The sequence below is a fragment of the Lepidothrix coronata genome, unplaced genomic scaffold, assembly GCF_001604755.1.
Source record: "Lepidothrix coronata isolate B3197 unplaced genomic scaffold, Lepidothrix_coronata-1.0 Scaffold184, whole genome shotgun sequence".
NCBI classification, from domain to species: Eukaryota; Metazoa; Chordata; class Aves; order Passeriformes; family Pipridae; genus Lepidothrix; species Lepidothrix coronata.
The window spans coordinates 444,313-464,739 of NW_016690364.1; the positions used below are offsets into that span (position 1 = coordinate 444,313).

The 20,427-nt window shown below is 40.2% G+C and overlaps 2 protein-coding genes across 2 annotated transcripts in view; both read right to left on the reverse strand.

Annotated features, from left to right (window-relative positions):
• Nucleotides 1-1,063: 1,063 nt before the first annotated feature.
• Nucleotides 1,064-11,472, reverse strand: LOC108505117 (cell cycle control protein 50C-like). Its single transcript, XM_017830813.1, has 8 exons — nt 11,407-11,472; nt 10,665-10,743; nt 9,728-9,834; nt 8,462-8,563; nt 7,002-7,092; nt 4,738-4,875; nt 3,528-3,737; nt 1,064-2,456 (listed from the first exon to the last, which is right to left on the reverse strand). Exons 1-8 carry the CDS (start codon nt 11,470-11,472, stop codon nt 2,266-2,268), a joined length of 984 nt encoding a protein of 327 aa, XP_017686302.1. The 3' UTR covers nt 1,064-2,265.
• Nucleotides 11,473-11,583: 111 nt separating this feature from the next.
• The window catches only part of CMSS1 (cms1 ribosomal small subunit homolog (yeast)), a 207,734-nt gene continuing 198,890 nt past the window's right edge, over nt 11,584-20,427 (reverse strand). The window contains exons 8-11 of the mRNA XM_017830826.1: nt 19,551-19,644; nt 18,625-18,712; nt 16,722-16,810; nt 11,584-12,293 (exon numbers count right to left, since the gene is read on the reverse strand). Of these exons, the coding sequence (XP_017686315.1) occupies nt 12,210-12,293; nt 16,722-16,810; nt 18,625-18,712; nt 19,551-19,644 (355 nt within the window). The 3' untranslated portion in view covers nt 11,584-12,209. The remainder of the gene's footprint in view (nt 12,294-16,721; nt 16,811-18,624; nt 18,713-19,550; nt 19,645-20,427) is intronic.

The following is a 20,427-nucleotide window of genomic DNA, read 5'->3' on the forward strand; positions in this document are numbered from 1 at the left end:
AGCAGCTTCCAAGGACACCGCTCAGAGGGTACAAGAAAGATGTAAGGTGTGTTTAAAGCTGTGGTAAGATGAAAAATGAGATACTGGGTTTATAAATGAAGACTTAGACAACTTCTGGAAAAACAGAAAGACTTGTCTGAAGACAGGTTTTCCCTATGGAACAGTTTGAAGGCAATGTACTTTTTGAGAGAAGAGGTTCTTGCACAAACCTCTGGGAGATAATGGGCAAACACTATGTGCTAGACTGCAGACTGCATTTTCTAGGTAACTTTTTTTTTGCTGGTAGACACTGACTCACTGAAATACACACCTCATTATTCAGTCTCCTTTTACTAATATTTTTACCAGATACTTCATGAAGAAATAAGATAAGTGACTATTGCATGGCGACTTAACCACCCATATAATTTCCTGAAAGTCAGTTTCTTGGAGGGTTTTAAAAAAATAAAAACAGAAAAAAGAAAGAGAAAAATAGAGAAGCTCCTGTAGTCTTTTAGGAGCCAGAAAACCTAAGTTCAGCTTTGGCAGGAACTTCCATCAAGGCTTTCCAGAGAGCTGCATGGAATTACATTTTCAAAAGGACTTAAAAGGTTTAGGAGCCTGTCTCATTGTTAAAAGTGATTTAGACTAATGAGCTTAAGCATTGCTAAATGCACTGCTTCATGCTCTGTCTTGTCCAGCCCAGTGAGGGGTAGGGTTCTCCACAGCTACTGACAGATTCAGACACAGGGGTTGAAACACAGGAATTGTCTTTCTACAGTTTCCAGAAGGAGGTGACTGGCCCTGACCAGCTAAAGCAGATAGGAACACAGACCTTTGCCCAGGTCAGTATAAACCATCATGGAGTGAGACTGTGCTCCCAGGCTGGGCTGTCACCTCGAGCAGCGCCCCTTCTGCTGCTCATGGCTCAATTACAGAGAGTCAAGGCAACAGTACCTTCTGTGGCTGCAAACACCTTCACCAGAGGCCATCTGGCAAAGCTCCTCAGCCCGAGACACTTTGAAAAGCAGACCTGGGTGCTTTGACAGCGGCACAGCCCCCCCTTCCCCCTGCCACACTCCCTTCTCCTGCTCTAGTCTGTGATTTCTTTCTTGTTCTAATGTGAAGTTTCCTTAGGATAAAGGGAGGCAAGTCACACATAATACTTATCAAAGTGTTTTATTCCATTTGCGCTTTTGCAACAGAAAAATTGTTTTAAAAAATTTGGATGTACCACGGTATGCTTGACCTAAATTCTTCAGTGGTGTTCCTTCATGTTGTGAGAGACTCGAAATTAACTCCTAAATATGTAAAATTTTGAACATGAAACATGAAAAATGACAAGCCTATTCATGAGCTGCAGTGTTTACTTTCTCAAAATTAAGTTGACAGGCTTTCTGGTTCTTTGTTTTCTATTGACAATAAGTCACCATTCTATGACATGTAAGATCTGTGAACTTTCACGTGGAAGGGTGAGGTAGGTAGGAGTGTAATTGTGGCCTTGTAGTCATATCAGGTAGATGTTTCTGCTAAAATATTTAGAATTAAAGGAGTTTTTAATTTAAGCTTTTTATTACACCATGATTAAAAAAATTGTAAATCAGTGTTTTGATGCCCTCCAGCTCTCAGTACCTAGACAAAACCAATAAATTTGGTCTAAACAAACTCTGAACTCCTAATAAATGACCTGTATTCACTTATAAATTGAATATCAAGCTCAATTCAATCATAAATTGAGTATCAATGAATGTGCTGTGCTAAATTGGTTGCTTTTTCAGGATAGCTGAAAAAGGTATATAAAGCCCAAGCCATTCAGCACATGTATGTGGCTCACAAACAGATTTTAGCAGTAAGTTCTACCTGCTCAAGCATTTTGTTGGATCAAGTCCTCACTTTTTACCCATCCAAAGCTCCATTTAAGTCAAAAGAAATGTTTTTTGAATTATGGGCTGAGTAAGAAACTAATATGGACCCCTACTCCTGGCCACACATTAGTACCATATCTCTTTGCCATTGCAATTCTAATCCACTATGTTATCTGTTGTTTGAAGCTCATCTCACTACAAGTTTCCTAGGGAACAAATTCAGGAGCACACACACACACACTACTAAGAATCCTGCCTCACGTAAGTTTGGTTTGAGATGATGGAAGAGCACCAGTTTGCTTACATTCACCAAACCTGATACTGAAACAGGTCCAGAGCTCAGGGGAAAGAATGAAAGGTCTGGGCTGCACGTTCTTCGTTCACAGCACACCTTTGCTTTTGTTCAGAAAGCCAGGGAACCTTACTGCCTCTGAAAGTATGTTTTCTTTTTTCTGAGCTTCAGGTGGATGGCAGTTATGACAAAACCTGCCAGGGTTGCTGCTGTGCCAGAAACCACGTAGGCAATTCCCAGGAATGGGTTACTTCCTCCACTCCATACCACGGTTGAGAGGATCACGTGCTTCCTTCCCTTGAATTTGGAAACAGGGAAATCTGATAGAAGGATGTTAAGATTTCACTAACAAAGTTTATATTATTTCCAGGAGAAGAGAAAAGAATGGTTAAATGCTCAAAAACCTTTCCAAGGCATAAAGAATCTGGAGGTCTGCATTTGCTGCCAACTCCTTTAACTGATCTGTGATGTCTCTGCTATTCTAGATCCAAAAACCTGGTAGCAGCTGGTGGTAAGAAATCCAGTTATTTTAGTTACAGTCTTCATGTGCACCTGGAAAGACTTTCTTTTTAAAAACATTGCAAATTTCAGATTCATAATTTATATAACTGCTACTGCATTAATTTGCTATGAAAACTTGAAAACGAGCCTTTGGGGCAGCTTATGATGATACTCCACACAGCCTCAGTGAGGATAAACACTCACCTCTACCTAATATGTCGTACCCAGAATGTTATATGATTTTATCTTTCATTTCTCTCACGGAAGCTTTCAGAATAGGCTGTGCCATATTTAAAACCATAGCTCTATCAGCTGAGAGAGAAATTTACAGTCATCCTGACATAACTCTTGCTGACAAAAGGAGTGCTTTAGTCAGCAAAGTTCCTGCTGTTGGGTGTGAGAGGGCATTTGAACCAGCACAAAAGCTCCTGTTAGTCAGCACGTGGCCCAAATCCATCAGAAAGCTCTGGTGACCCAGGCATCCCCTGCTGTTCTAAGCAGCAGGGACACCTCTGCACATCGTGCACCCCCGTAATGGAGCCCACCCATCTGATTAGGCCATTGTTATTTTCAGCTAAAACAGCATCTTCAATCATCCCTTCAGGTTCCCATTCTTCAGTTTTACTTGTGTGATGCACCTGTGTACTCTCACCAGCCAAAAGTAGCCCCCTCAGAAGTCAGAACCAAAGTCACGTGCTGCTGCTTGAGTAACAAGCCTTAACAGCCTCTGCATGGGCTAAAGAGAGTCCATCATCACTGACTGTCTCATTTTTCTTGGTGAGTCAGTCTGGGGCGTTCTGTGCAGTTTCTTTGCCAGTTTACCACAAAAATCCTACCCGCTTCCATCTCACTGTAACTATCTCACAGTCTTAGATAATATGAAAGGATACTGTAGGAAATCCGGAACGTGTAATTCCCTGCTGGCAGGCCATCCGCAAAGTGCCTGATCCGCCTGACACGGCGGTAAAGATTTCTGAACGTGGCAAAGGCTGACACTCGCATCCAGATGATGAAGTCATCATTGACATAACCCGTGTTCCTCTCATCTCCCTCGTCTAACAAATACACTGGCTTCTGCCAGTAAGGAGGTCTTGCTGTCCCTGATGGAAAAGAAACAAAGCAGGTAAGACACACTGACAGTAAGAACAGTGGTTGCTGGCTAAATTCTGGGCCTACTCAAAACCAACACAGAATATGAGATATGGAAGAGACACGAGACACTGCCCAATATTCAGAAATTATATATGCTAGGTAACAGTTTTCACCCAAGCATCTCCACTCACCTCAAACATGAATGAACAGTTTAACAGTACTCAGAGGTTGCCACACATTAGAAACTTCAAGCTCAGGAAAAACAAAGTGACTTGCACAGATGAAAATACTGTTTATTCTGGATTCTTGTTGTCTCTTCAACAAGCAATGATGAGGAGCTTGCCTTCATTTTTATACATTAATTTACTCCTGCACAACCAGAGAGGCACCTTTTTGTAGCCTAATGGCATGGCCTATGATATTTAGAATCTGTCTCATGAAACTTAGTTAATTAACTCTTGCATTTTTCATCCAGCACAGCACTGCCCTGATGCACAATAGGGAGGTATTAGTCCCACTTCAATACAGATCAACCATAACAAGGAAAGAGCCCTCGGAAAGAGGTGTGAAAGAACTAGTGAGGAAAGCAGTCTCAATTGTCTCACAACTGCCTAAGAATCTGCAAAGGCACAAAGGAAAGATGTGACATGCAACTCTCCTATACAGATGTTTCCAATAGGAAAAAAACCCCAAAGCAACTGCATCCTTGCTTTCCCTGGTCAGATTAAGCATTACAAGTAACGGTACAGAAGGGTGTTGATGTGGGCTAATTTCAGTCTTCCAAACCCATTTTCTTCCAATGTCTGTGGTCACTAATTAAAAAATAAAAAGGTGATATTTTGGCTAAATGTGTCTTCTGCTCTTAGTCCCCTCTAAAGCTGCTTCTCCAACCTGCTTTGGGAGGTATTTCTCCCCAAAGAGATTTTTCTCAGAATGAGAGACACATGAGCAGCGAGGTAGGGAAGCCATTGAAAAATGAGGAATACCAGCAGAAGGAACCATTCTTACCTGCAAATGCAGAAGAGAGATTGTATGATTCAGGATTGCGAAATTTCACATTTTTATCTGTCCACCAACTGTTTCCAGTCTTCAGCAGTGGCACTTGAATCACAGATGAGTTACGATTGTAAAAAAGATCAATAGTATCTGCAGGGAATACAGTAAGCAATACCTTTGAGTAAAAGACAGTCATTCTAATTACCAGCATGACTAACAAAAAAATGTCACACTGAAGCACCTTTCAAGTGAATAGAAAACCAGAAAAGTCCTGGGAAAGGTTTCATCATGACTGTGTACAGAACAAGAGAAGAATTAGGGTTCCAGAGTTGTATAACTTCTGAAGTTTCACACTGAACATACTCCTACAAATAACCCTATTGAAGAAACAATGCCTTGTAGGAACATGGGCACATGTATCTCATATCCATCAACTCCTGTGGGATTAACTTCTTTGCAAATCACTTTCAGAGCTCTCTGGCTAGCTACAGAAGTTACTCTCCTAGTACTCCAATACTTTCCTTAGTATTCCTTCGGCAGTTGTCGTCAATAACGTCATATAACGTGTTTTCAGGGAAGAGGGGAGAGGTGAAAGCACTATCAAGGGAATACAATTAGAGCTTGTCTATCACTTTGGACACGAACACTTTCTTCAATCAAAAAATATGCAGTTAAAATTGTGCTGAACCATGCCATCCTGTTTCAGTGGGTGAAGAGTACTTGTTTTATCCATTTTCCTACTTAGATTAGTTTAACAAAAGGTAAAAATAATAGAGGTCTCATTAACATCTCTCTAAACATCTGGGTGCCAATGGGATGAAGCAGGGATAGCTGGATGATAGAGATGGGGAGGGGATGCTTTTTAGGAGACATGAAAAACACAACTCAGCTGCATGACATCAGCAGTACCTTTTTTTTATCCTGCTACAAAACCTGTGTTCACACTCCTTAAAGCTCAGACACATTCTACTGAGGAAGTGATCATTCCGTGTCCCACCACTTCCCCATCTGTTTGTCACCAGTTCATTATCAGGAGTTGCAATTCTTTGAGCTCTGTCTGCTTAAATGCTTGCCTTGACTGCTCCCTCGCATGCTACTTTGGGTTAAAAACCTTTCCTGTGGCAGGAACTTGGCCATCTTCCCCATTTTATAAAACAAGATCAGAGAGCAGTCAAGACAACCAGCTAAACTGCCAAAGGCAAAAGGGAAGCACCTTCTCTCACAGGAGAGGGTCAGAAATGAGCTACCAGAGGGGGGGGATTCAGACATCAATTCCTTCCCCCGCACCACCAGCAGATGGAACTTTTCACCACACTATGCACTAAGGACAGATGCAAAGGCAGACACTGGGAGGTTCACCCTCGGCAGGGGCTCCAGAACGGTGTGGGCTGCACGCAGGTAGCTCTGCTGGCCTAGGTCTGAGCCCAGCCCAGTAAATCAGACTTCCAGGGCAGCAGGAAGGTGCACAGGCAGATGAAAATCAAATGGATCTAAAAGTTACTGAATGCAGCTGGCCTTCACAAGTCTTCTGCTGCGGGTGGCTCAGCTGGCTGAAAACAGCCTCTGCCTTGCCAAAACCTGCTGTGTGCAACAGGTTAAAAAAAAGGGTGTTGGGGCAGAGGGGCAGAGATTGGCAGATAAAAAAGATGGAGTAGGGGAGAAAAGTCTGTAAAGGTTTTTTGTCTCCTTTCTTTCCAAATAAATACATTCTGAAATCTCCTAAACTCATAGGCAGGTTATGCCCACTAGGTTACTTAAAAGATCATACATAGGATCAAATTAAAACTGTGTACGCTTCCAGCTTTCAAAGATCAAAACTGAAAACACATAGATCCAAAGGTCCAAACCAATTTGGAGAACGTGTCACCTCCTTCTAAGCACACCATGTGGGAAGGCACAATCTGTGCTTTCCCATCACTGTAAAGAATGTACTTTTTAGAAAGGAAGTACACTAAATCTGTTGTATCATTGTTCCTTATTTCACCAGGGACTCAATTCCTCAGTCTTGCTATACATACACATTGAAGAGGGCCTTAAAAATGAAAAATGTCCCTCTGTTTCAAAACAAGGGGAAAGTTACTAAACAGTAGGAAGCGGAGCCCCATATTCACCAGAGTCACCACCAAACAACACCTTTTGTGGGAGGAAGACAGAGACCTTGCAACATCGGCCTAGTAATGGAATCATTTCAAGTATGGGGTAATGGAACACTCATGGGGTAATGGAATAGTTTCAAGTGGAAATTACTAAGGTGGGTGTGGAAGGTACGTACATACCATTGAACATGCTGTTGGCAATAGCCCCGCACGGCGCCATGGGGGTCCCATTTTTGTAGGTGGTGAAGGGTGCACAGTAGCTCCTCTGAATCTGCATTCAAGGTCACAGAACAATCAGGCACAGACCTGGAGTTTTGTTTTAATTTGCTGCTGTCCTGCCCCATTCCTTCTTCTGAAAAGCCATTGAAAAATTAAGCCTCCAGTACCTTCTGGTCACATTAGAGAAACATCCGAATGAATGAGTCTGTAGTTGAGGAACACATTCCATATCATGGCACGTAAAACTTAAGGTCTTCATCAAATTCTGCTGTGGACTTGCAAGCTCCAGACTACAAAAACAGATTTGGGGATCTGCTATTGTAACACGGCTACAGCTGAAAATGTTCCAGAGAAGCCTTGACTTATCATAGAACATCTTATTTTTCCTTCTTTTTAATTTTGACCTGGACTGCTTTAGTGCTGGAGAACAGCAGACATAGTTAGCCACAGTACTGCAGTTCAACATGGAAAAATCTTGATGCATGAACTGAAAAATAAAGGTCCACCTTCAATTTATCACCTCTCCCCTATCCTAGTTCATGGGAAACCACAAATCTTCAGGTTTAAACATGGAAACATTTTCAAGTAACTCCAGTGAGCTGTGTATCTGATTGGCACAAAAGCCAAAAGCAGTTGCATCTGGATGCAAACAAACAAGCTGACAGGACACTTAGAGAAGCAAATGTATGAGGAACATGTCTTGAACATTACAAGAAGCATTTTATAGAAACAACAGATTATTATAACACAACCATCATACATACTGAAAGGACAGCATGTGGATTGTGTGTATATTAAGAAATGCTACTTTTAAGCCAAAGAAAATATGGTTTAGATTTTTAAGTAAAAAAACCTGAATGCCATGATTGCGTTCTCCAATTTCCTTATGCAGGTCTGCTGCAGGCAATGCTGTCTAGCTCCCTCTTTAGAGCTCTAAATTGTGTACTTAGAATGCTACATAAACACTTATTTCATCATAAACCTTTTCCTCCTCCTTGTCCACTTCCAAAGACAGATGGCAAAATGAAAGACTTAGAATAACTTAACTCCCTAACCCTATAACAAAAGCACAGCTCAAAACATTTCTGGCTAAGAAGACTGAAAACATGAGAAGGAGAAGCTTTCTGTAAATTTATTTGAAAAAGACAATGTATTTTTGAGTAGCACTCCTACAAGGTGCAGGTTTGAGAACTGCAACACTGGACTGACAGCTTTTATTTATCCCCTCAATCTTCCTCCCTTATTAATTTATTAGATCTAATGACTGTAGCAATCATAAAAGCAGAGACCAAACACTAAAAATCTGTACTTTATCATTCCCTAGAGCCATCTAGACACACTTAACAGTTATGCCTAGTTAGCTCTCCATATGGTAAAAGATGCACCTGCTGGTGATCTCATAACATAAAAAGAAAACTTACATTTACATTTCGACCCAACAATTGTGCGTCACTTCTGGAGATCATGTATCGACGATGGTTTTGATAGAAGTTTTGCAGACCATAGTACATAAAAACATCACCCTAGAATTCAAAGATAAATCCCTTCAATAAAGTGAGTTCATGAACACAATGAGAAATCCTAGTACTTGCTAAAAAAGAGAGGGGAAGAGAGTACTCAATTTGTATTTAAGTGTTGGTAACTACACTCTAAGCAATTCAGCAGACACAGGCTAGAATCTAGTCTTTACCCTAACTGAAAGTTTTAGTATTTTGGCACAAAATTAAACATACTTTAAATTACCAAACGAAACCTAAAATAAAAATGTCTGATAATTATTTTACTCAAGGTGGCATGGCTGGCCATGAACTTGGCCAATGAATAATTTCACAGAGACAGACACTCATTTTCCACAAAAGAAGGCGCACAAAAACCTTCAAATTAAATGGAGAATGCTAGGCAGGCAACTCAAGCATGAAAGATAATTATTCAACTATAAAACCCCCCCATTTTTCAGTTAAACTAACTTCTCATGTCAAACATCACTGTAATCTGAAGAATTACAAAGTATTTTAACAGCCTCTTCAATACTGAAGAATCCAAAAGTGACTTTATAATTTAAATTGCATTATAATTTTAAGGGAGCATTTATGCAACACTAAGTATAAGATCTCTTTGGTGGAACACGAAGCATTTGAACAGTCTCAACAACATGACCTGTTAGTTTAGGACAGGAAATGAAGGATACTTTTTCCAAATGAAACTGCAGAATCACATTGCTAGACTTGAGTTATTTCAGGGACCTTGGGGATTAACAGCATAACCCTTGTGAAAAAGACTACAGGGGTTTACTTATGTAAAGTGGTCAGAGCTTCAGATTTCCTTCTCAAGAGCTTAGCAGCGCAGTAACAACTAACCCCAGGCCAAGGGCAAGGGTTTGCTACTGACTCAGAGGGAGATACAGAGAGACGTCACCTCCATAATCAAATATCATTTCCTTCATCCCCGTCTTCTCCTTGGACATCTCCCAAATAAGGACAGAGGTAGTCTGGACTTGATTATTTTTAACAAATCCAAAATGATTAATGAAGGCAAAAGCGTAAAATTTTGAGTATTTCATGCTTTGAAAAAGTACAAAGAAAATTTAGTCAAGAGCTTTACAGAACAGAATTAGCATATTTTATCATACAGGGATATAAGTAACAGGTGGTACTAAGCAAATTCAGTTGTTTCTTGCATCTACTTACCAATATATCTTCCTTTAGCGTGAAATTAACAGAACAAAGGCATTCCTTATTCCAGTTAGAGGAATTTTCACGGAATTTTGAACAGTCTGAGCATTTATCTGAATAATCTATCTGGCAGAAGTGAACAAGTAGAGACATTATAATAAAGGACATGCACATAAGAAAAGGTTTTAGCTCCAAGACTTCTCAGAGCAGTTTTCTTCTAAGTGACTCCACACTGCCAAAAAACATTATTAAAAACGAAGAGGCAGAGAATGAGGACTTGGCCTCAATGAACATTCACAAAATTTATCCCCAGTTTAAACCTGTTTTAGAACCTTCTGATGACTGTTGCAGAACCTTCCCATCTGCTCCTCGGCAAAGGAGTGCTGAGTGAAGAACACTTCTGCACCTTCTGCACTTCTGGCTGACCAAGTAATGCTTGACAAATCTCCACGTGCATCGTGGCCCACCCCTGTTGAACAGCCTGGACGTAGTGCTGAGTGTTGGCTCCAACCAGGAGTCTATTAACAACACCACAGGTCTAAAAAACCTTTCCTCCAGGAGGGATTTAAACATTAGGACTCCCTGTATTTTAAGATTTTGCCTGGGGAAACATATATTCTTCTAGTACCAAACACTATCAAAGGGATTTGTTTCTTTCCCTTCAAAATCCCAGGAAATAATGGCAACATTTCAGGGATTACCAGCCAGTAGCAGTAATCATCACCCATATTTCAGACATTACCACCCAGTTAACCACCCAGTGCTTGGGTTTTATTGATGACTGACAATCTCTGCAGATTTTCACAGGAATACTAGCTGTTGGACGTATGTCCAGGGCGTGAAGCCATTGCTACCATCTTTATTCAGAAGTAAAAATTCAAAGCCTTTTCCCTCCAAACCTAGCCCAGTTTCTATCTTACAGAATATCTAAGAACACCAGCCCCAAACCAACCTGGATTTCTCTGACGCTGTTTGCAGACAGTATGAGGCAGACTCCCACAGTAAGGCAGAATGCGCCCGTGAGGAAGAAGCTGGAGAGCACAGTCACAATATTAAGCTGGGGCTTCCAAGCTGGCAGCCTCTGCTGTTTGAATGCACTGTTATCTGGACATCTGGAAGGATGCGCTTCTTCTTCTTGTGAAGGAAAATTTGTCTTGTTTTTCATTTTCTTCTTGGTGAGAGGAAGGAATAATACACTTGTGCTGGAGAGTGTTTAAGCTGAGATACTGTCTTTATTGCTGGGAGACTGTATTGTTTGTTCAAACTGCATTATGGCCGGGAATTACTTATTAACTACATCTCTCTCTTCCTTGTTTTCTGTATTGTGCCTGGATCCCCATGATCAGCTTGTACCAATAATATGATTGTGTACTTTGATCAGGGTGTCCAGTTCATGCCTTCTAGAAAAGCTTAAATATATTTTTCCTGCCCCACAGCTCTTGTTATGTAGGATTTGTTATGTCTTACTCATTTGCAGGGATACTGTCAGCTATACTGGAATTTCTATGTAATGTCAGATGCATTATTTCTTCTCCCTTCACTTCCATAGCTGCTCAGCTAACAGGCAAGGCATACAACGAAAGGAGTTCTATTCCAAATGCACTGGATTCCACTGGGGAGGACTGCAGGAACTCAGACAGCACTGGACAGAAAACATTGCTTTGAAGACCAAACCAATTTTCTTAACCTATTACATTAATTGCTATTGGCTGAGGTGCAATTAAAGGCTGTAAAAAGATTATGGGTCCTTTATCACTCATTTTCAAAATATCTGATTTGGATCAATGGCTTTCCAAGATGATTTCATCACCTCTATTCACCTTGTTCTCTGAAAAAGAATCCCTACTATCCACAGTGACAGAAGAAACACCCAGAGTTCATCTCCTTTTAATTTCAGTGGACAAATAGAAGAATATTTTTGGCACATTTCAACAGTTTAACCAAAATAAAATCTCGATATAATATACAGATAATTTATCATGTAAAAGCAAAAAACAGCATTTGGCCAGCTCTAGTACAGGTAGGTGAAAAATATCTTTTTGACCTACTACTGAAATTCATACAACTTTTGCAAGGACACTCGAGGGCAAGAACTAGATTACCACTCTCATGAGAGAAATACATGTCTCCTTTGGGAAAGCAGAAGAGAACAGAAAATTGAGCTGTACAAAGACTTGCACACTCAGGTTTGCTCATCTTTGAAGTCTTAATAGTGACATATAGTACTAAATCTAGCAGGTGAAAGCAATAACGTAATTCTAATTTCAGTATGACATTGTTCCTGCAATAAAAATCACACTAAAACTACAAACAAAACTTCTCTTTTATTATTAAAAGAAAAGGAAACTCAGAAAAAGTTGTAATGTGCATTCTTGATGTCTTGACAGATGTCTGAAAAGTCAAAACTCTTGATTTCATCACCTGTTTATCACTTGCCAATTGCAGACAGGATAACAGTAAAATGCAGCTGCAAATTACTTCCTTGTTGGTAAACTCATTAAAAAAGTCCCAGCTTCACAGACCCCTCTCTGCACAGCTTTATAATACTCATCTCCAGTAGGTCAATTGTTTCTTTCTTTATCTGAAGAAAACAAAGCCAAAGAAAGCATAAAAAGTTACTGAGTATTTATTTATTCAGATACCTTACTACAGGACTAGGAATTAAAAAAATTCCCGTACAAGATCCTCTAGAATGCTCCCATTTTCTAAAACATCTAGCATTTGCTCTACAACCCCGAAGTACAATTACAGCTCCTGAAGTCCCAAATAACGTGGCTACAGAAAAGCTGTCACTGGTAAGTAGTTAAAGCATGCCATAGCAAAATGTTCATCCTGGGCTGGAAAATCCCTATAGGGCTTTACAGAGTAACAACTGGGATCAAGCAGATGAAAGGCAGTACCACAGGCACAGCGCTGTCTGTGTTTGAGACACCTGAATGAAAGTGGGCCTGAAGGTCAGGTCTGTATGTGCTGCGTGCAAAGTACTTTGGCTTATAACACAGATATGGTTGTAGCTTATTGCTTATCTAAAGATAAAAGACAAATGTATTACAGAGTAAATATCGACTACATATTTCAAAGGGAACACAAGATTCTTTATGATCATGGTTAGTCCAGAGTTCCCTTATAGCACCCTCTTCCCACTTAGAAATAACTTATTTGAAGTTTTCTCTCAGGATTATACCCTTCTATGTCTCCACTTTGCACAGGAACAAATGATGTAAGAAAGCCTCACCCATCTCTATTCCACACTGGATGTGCTACATGAAGGTATAAACAGTTGTCTTTCTTTCACAAACCTTTTCCATTTCTCACAATCCTTTTTACTTTCATGAAGCCTGAAACTTCAACCTTCCATATTTTCAAACTTACTGAAGGCTCAGTCTGTGTATTGTTTGCAGACAATACAATATCGGTTTTTGTTGAAAAAAACTCCACTTGAATCTTATGAACAAGTAATTCAAGGAGTTGAGGCAGCTCTGTATTGCCATCAACCTCTGTACATAAAAGCTTTCAAAGCAGGAAGCTCGTCCTTTGGTCAGATCAAAAAGTATACAATCAATTTTTATTTAGACCTTTATGCTTTACTATAACTCCAGTGTGCCAAGACAAAGTCTCATAAACTCATTCATCCCTCCTGTGGTTTCTTTGAGAGCTTTCTTTTTATCTCCTTCTCTCCATTGTCTGGGATGAATGAAGCAGGAGACACAAACAGAGAATAAAAAAATCCAACAGCACTAACTAATGAAATATTGAGGCAACTCACAGAGCAGTGGATCAGGGCACTATCCATTATGTGGACATGATGGGATACAGAACTGTCATGTGGAAAGATTCACGTGTTTTTGAAATCGTGTATTTATCAGAATATACCACTGTGTACATAATTCTCTGGGTGAGTACAAAACCAGCAAATAGAACGGTTTTGGAATAGCTGTTTTTGCTTTCTGGTGTAATTACAATGAAATTTAGCAATGTGGCACCTTAATTATGCAAAGAAGTTATTAACAATTGAGGTTTGCAGTGAAAATAGGCCAGTATGCTTAGTTTCTAATTTTAAGTATACAATTTTTCCTTCACAACTAACACTGGATGAAAGAACTTAGTACATTGAACTGCCAGTTCTCTCAATTATGCTTTTGGTACTGTATTTCCTCTCTGAGAAGACTTATCCATAGCATGTATCTGACAATTTTTATACAACTAGAAAAGCTAAGACTGTATTCCATATTTTAAGTCTACAAGTTGATACATCCCATTGGTTTCTATGTGGTGTTAAGATGCCTTATCACCAAAACATTATTTGCATATCTTTCATTGCTGACATTCCTCATAGGTAACTTTCAGGAATCTGCCCGAGGTCTGCAGTGGGAAAAATTGCTGCAAGATACTCCACTTAGACAGCTCAAAATCTCAAAAATCTTTCTGTATGTTGTGTTACCTGAGTCAAATGCAGGTTTGAAGATTTTTCTGTAATTACATATTCACTGGTTTGTAATCACACATCAATATCTACTGTTTATAGTAACAATGTAACTGAAGGTGTAACATTCTTATTTACTTGGGTTTACCTTGAACTAAGCCTTAGCTTTTTATGCTAAGATAACCTTAAGATTTTGCCTTTATAAAACACACTCGGAATCACAATTTTTTGCCTCCATTCCTAGACAGACATGCAGAAATGCTGTGGTATTAACTAGAGTGAGCTGAAGGGTATAGTTCAGGTTTGCAATAGCCCAGAATGAAATGATAATCTTTGTTTTTTAGAGGTGCATCTCCTATGCAGTTCTACAGTATGCATATTTACTTCAGTTGACTTAAAAAATCCATCCCACTGCAATCAGCACCTTTCATACTGCTATGTCTGTGAATTTGTGTTTTCTGCTCTTTAAGAAACTTAAGAGATATGTGCCAACATCATACAAAAAAGCCTTGTGCGTTAACCACACGAGGGAGCCTCCTTGCCTCCAAAAAGCAAAGCCAGGTTTTTTTGCTACTTCATTTCTGCAATGTATTTTTTTGCGGGGCCCTTTCATAGAATCACAGAATCAGCTGGGTTGGAAGGGACCTCCGAGATCATCAAGTCCAACCCTTGATCCGCTACTGCTGCAGTTGCTAGACCATGGCACTAAGTGCCACATCCAGTCTTATCTTAAAAACCTCCAGGGATGGAGAATCCACCCCTTCCCTGAGCAGCCCATTCCAATGTCTGATTATCCTTTCTGTAAAGAAATTCTTTCTAATATCTAACCTAAATATCCCCTGGCACAGCTTAAGGCCATGCCCTCTTGTCTTACTGTTAGCTGCCTGAGATTATTTGAGATTATTAGAAACATCTATCTTTGTATATGTGTGACTGTAAAATGCAGCACATTCAAATACATGGACAAGTACATGGATGGATTAATGACTGATAAAGTGTTTCACTTCAGCGTAATGTCCATAGGCAAAAAAAGTCCTCTTCCCTGGAGATTCTGCATGTAGGCCTGCTCTAATGTGCAAAAAAATGAAAACACTGGGCAGGAATCTGCGAGCTTTGTAACAACCACTAATGGAGGAGTCTGGCTCTTCATCTGGCTAGATACCAGGTGATGGCCCACAGCATATGGTAAACATGTCTTGTCACAGCAATAAATACAAAAGCTGGACTACAGAATTGAAAATAATTGGGAATTATCCTGAGAGGGATCTGCAAATGATGGATGGCTCTAAATAGTTTGTACCCTATGTCTTGTAAAAAAAAGGCAAAAGAAAGAAAAAGAAAAAAAAAAAGAGAGAATTGTCTGAAGACTTACTTACAAGATGTTATCTTACTCTCAGATGGAGAAAAATAAATGCTTGTCCAAAGTTTTATTTAGTTTTTGAGGAAACTTTTCATAGAATCACAGAATATTCTGAGTGGAAAAGGACCCATAAGGAGCATCAAGTCCAACTCCTGGCCCTGCACAGGACCAACCCAAGAATCGCATCATGTGCCTGAGAGCATTGTCCAAATGCTTCTTGAACTCTGTCAGGCTTGGTGCTGTGACCACTTCCCTGGGGAGCCTGTTCCACTGCCCAACCACCCTCTGGGTGAAGAACCTTATTCTAATATCCAACCTAAACCTCCCCTGACACAACTTCAGGCCATTCCCATGGGTCCTGTCACTGGTCACCACAGATAAGAGATCAGTGCCTGCTCCTCCTCTTCTCCTCATGAGGAAGTTGTGACTGCAATGAGATCTCCCCTCAGTCTCCTCTTCTCCAGGCTGAACAGACCAAGTGACCTCAGCTGCTCCTCACACGGCTTCCCCTCAAGGCCCTTCACCATTTCGTTGCCCTCCTTTGGACACTCTCTAAGAGCTTAATATCTTTCTTATATTGCTGTGACCAAAACTGCCACAATATTCAAGGTGAGGCCACACCAGGTCAGAGCAGAGCAGGACAATCCCCTCCCTCGACTGGCTGGTGATGCTTTGCCTGATGCCCCCCAGGACACAGTTGGCCCTTCAGGTTGCCAGAGCACTGCTGACTCAGATTCAATTTGCTGTTGACCAGGACTCCCAGGTTCCTTTCTATGGCACTGCTTTCCAGCAGCTCATTCCCCAGTCTGTATGAACATCCAGGGTTGCCCCATCCCAGGTGCAGAATCCAGCACTTTCCCTTGTTAAACTTCACACAACTGATGATTGCCCAGCCCTCCAACTTGTCAAAGTCTAGGATTTTGTACAAAGTCTTCTTACTGAGAGAACTTCCTGGGAACAGGCAGAACAACTATCTAGCATAAACAGGGGAAACTCACAGCACAACCACAGAATTCCCAGCTCTGACTTGGAACAATAAAGGAAAAAAATCTTTCTCAGGAGGTAATTTCAAGACCTGAGAGCACAGATTTATCAGACAATGTTAACTTCTCTGTGTTTCTGTATCACTGAAGACAGAAAGAAAACTTTACTGACAATGTTCTGAGAACTAGAATCAAAAGTAACGAATACACAGAACATAATATATATAGGTGCTTATACAATACCTCAGGGATGTCCATCATTCTCCTTAGTTTCTGATCTCTCCAGTTCCAATCCAGAATCATATATTTGGTGGAGTTCAAGCAGAGGCCATCTAAAAAGGCAACATAAATTTTACTACCAAGATACTATGACATGTGCTTATCAAAATGATTTTTGGCTTTTACATCTTCTGCTGTCTGTTTCCAAGGAATCTAATCTTTGAACACTTAAGTACTACATTTGCTGGTTGGAAAACTAATCCACTGACACTGCAAACTCCCTTAGCCACATAATCCCATGCCTTTTTGGAAGAGAAACACAAAAGCAGAACAACTACTGTTGCCAGGCTTGTCAAGAGCTTAACATCCTGCCAGAAAATAATTCCTCAAGCTTCCTCTTGATGAAACCGCAGGAGTTGAATTTCCACAGCTGATGTTGTAACTGGTAAGTTACAAAGACCCTAGTCTGAAAATTCACATTAATGGGAACTGATGGTGTGCAGCAATTTACAGGACTGGGTGCCGTGTGAAAGTGAGTCAGGTCAGTGGTGCTGCTGAAGAATCCCTTTATCCTTCAAATAAATAGTGGTGGGAAAAAAAAGGCCCTTCTGAACTTGCCTTTCAGCTGTTCTCCTATTTTTTCCCTGGTCTTCTACAAGATGCCCACCATTTTTTTCCTACAGTTTTGATTCCTCTCCATTTTCTAAGTGACCTGGCACTGCAACACTAAAGTGTCAAAAAAAGAACTAGACCTTAGGATATGATGACACATCTTGTGTCCATGCCATAAGTTGCCTCTACCTAACAGAGAATCAGAATGGTTTGGGTTGGAAGGAACTTTAAAGATCATCTAGTTCCAAACCTCCTGCCATGGGCAGGGACACCTTCCACTAGACCAGGTTCCTCAAAGCCCCATCCAACCTGGCCTTGAACACTTCCAGGGATGAGGCATCCACAACATCTCTGGGCAACTTGTTCCAGTGCCTCACCACCCTCACGGCAATGTGCTGACATGCTGAGCACTAACAATTTAATGTTGGTGGATGACAAAAGAAGCAACAAAACTATGTTACTCCTGTACTCTTTTGGAAGGGGCAGTAGAGTCCCAATCCACAGCCAGTCCCTGACTAAGAGACCACAGTCAGAGCAAGGCAGTGTTTAGAAAAAGGAATGGAAAGAATTGCCTTGTCATCTTGTCATTTTGTTGTTCGTTTTTCTTTGTATATAACTCTCTACTGAGTAGGTAAAAGTACTCAAAATTTGGAAAGAGAAAAGGAGATTTATATAAAATAATTAATTTTATTACAGTTAAATCAGAAATAGGATCAAATCAGCAAGCAGATCTTTCATTCATCCCTCACAAAAGTTTACACTAAGATCAGAGTGACATATGATAGAGTGACTTCTGCCATTATTTCTTTTTGATTCACTTGCAGTGTTTGGTTTCCTCGAGCTTTAAATCTTACACTGTGGTTTTGCAATCACTTTCAAGTCAGCATAAATCAGTATTCCCATCAAAAGAGGAAGTCCCCCCCCCTCTGCCTGCTCATTACCTGATTTTGTGTGCACACTGGTTTTGTTTTAATTGGGGTCAGTTCACTGTGAGCTGTCAAACAGTGTCTTGGGCTGGCACATGAAGCAGGAAGGGGGAATAAGTGAGCACTGATCAGCAGGAGTGAGGAAGTATTACTCTGTCTTTCTCTGCTAATACTGACTTATGCCAGCTTAGAGTGATCGTAAAACCAACCACTAGAATTTTGACCTTATTTTGACTGACACAGTACAAGTAGAGAAACAGAACTGTACAGTTTAGTAACCAAATCAGCAGATGCATGTCAACTTAAGCATTTCAAAAACAATTGAAGTCTCACTTCACATGAGACCAAATATAAGATACCTAGGGAGAAAACCCTCCTTGTTCTCCTACCTTGCTCCACTAGCGCTTTTACTCTCCCAGGAGTTCCAACCCCAATGTGGAACACACCTTTCTCCAACATATTCATCTGTTCCTTTATCTAATTTGAAGAGAGAAAGAAAAAAACAGTAAACCCACAACTGTTTTAAAATTTCTTTTCAAAGAGTTGGAAATAAATACAAGATCTCATAGTATCTCTTTCTAGAATACCACCAAGTAACAAATCCTATTTGTCTTTCAAACTGTCAGATCTGGAAGAAAGTTAAAGAAATATAACAAGCCAGCTGGGCATCACACTTCTCTAGAAGTTCAATCATTTTCAACTTTGAAAATCTGCTATTGCACCAACTATTTTTGGAGGTGAGAACAGTAAGATTCCTTCAGCATTTAAACAAATTCTCTGGAAAACTGACAAACTTGAATTAACTCTGAAGTCCTTCAAGACTGGAAAAAGGTGAAATAAAGCAAGTGACATTTGTGGGTTTGACAGCATTCATATCTAAGGCTAAGTGTTTGCTTATTACTTCCAGCATCCCCATTGTGCTTTCTAACAGCTATGGATATGGGGTATTCAGGCATTCAATTGCCAGAATCCAAATGTGGGTGCTGGTACAGTTTGCTTCCACAGACCTATGTGTGCAGCCTTCTATTTCAACAGCCAAAAGGCACTTGAATGAACACTTCATGGGGATGTGGAACATCTTTAAAACATAGCACATGCAAAAGCATCTACATTCTGCCAAGAGCTGCACCAGAGTTACTGGAGATGCTGTTTGGCTCTATTCCTCACACTGCAGCAATGGGTTACCAAAGGAAGCTTTATCTAAAGGAAGGAACTTTATATGAACACTATATGAAAGGCACTACAGCCAAATGACTTTAAAAGAAAATGGTATGACATTATTTAGTTGTTTATTTGCTCTGTTAAAATTCCCTACCTTTATGTGCTTTGCAAACAACTTGAGGACTCTGCAGTCTCCTTTAAATGCTGTCATTGACCTAGCAATAAAAAAAATGAACAATGAAAGGCACGAATCAGGGCTGGGATTAAGACCACACATGAAGAAAGCAAAACTAACTGGCATTTCTCAATATGCTTGAGACACACAGTCCCCCAGTGAACCCTGCTTGTACTCTGAACACTATGTACATTCTTGTTTGCTACTTATCAACAGGATCCACAACTGGACAGACACAGTAGAAGATATCAGTAGGGGGCAATATTGTTTAGACAGCTTTTCAGATAATATTTGATAATTATGGCCTAAGCTTTCACAGCTAACTTAGTTCAAAGCTGATTAATCACCAAATCCTAACTAAAAAATAACTCAGTTACTGAGATACATGCACGAATGTGTGTGTGCACAAAAGGAAGGATCTGTGTATGGATCAATCTACATTTTATAGACTTCCTGCAGCCACAGTCTTTACTGCAGAGATTGCCCAAATTCTAGTTAACCAAAACTCATTTGTTGGAAACCCTGACGTGTTTTTCTGACATTTTGCTTTGGCACACAGGAACAATTCTATGTTATGTATTAATCAACATATTCAATATTTGCTGAATGCTGCTTAAGACAGCTTTGTCTGCATGTTTTATTCAGTGTGCTGAATTTTCAATTTGCACAGCTAAAGGTTTATATATACAAGTATACATATAAACCACCTAAGCCTCAGATGCTACTTTCTGCATGCAGGGGCTAAGCACTACTGGCACATCTGCCTTATCTATGCTTCTGTCTGTGTCATGGAGTTAAACTTCCCAGCTCTGCATCTCATTTGGCATTGACAGGTAATCACAGGAAATGTGCACAA

Excerpts from the sequence above, each read along its gene's own strand:
- LOC108505117 (XM_017830813.1), bottom strand. The coding sequence starts at position 11,472 with ATGAGTGATAAAGGACCCATAATCTTTTTACAGCCTTTAATTGCACCT. Across the intron at positions 10,744-11,406 it reads CTCAGCCAATAGCAATTAAT|CTTCTTCCTCACGGGCGCAT; the intron begins GTAATAGGTTAA and ends TGTGCTCTCCAG. Across the intron at positions 7,093-8,461 it reads TGTTGGGTCGAAATGTAAAT|ATTCAGAGGAGCTACTGTGC; the intron begins GTAAGTTTTCTT and ends CCTTGAATGCAG.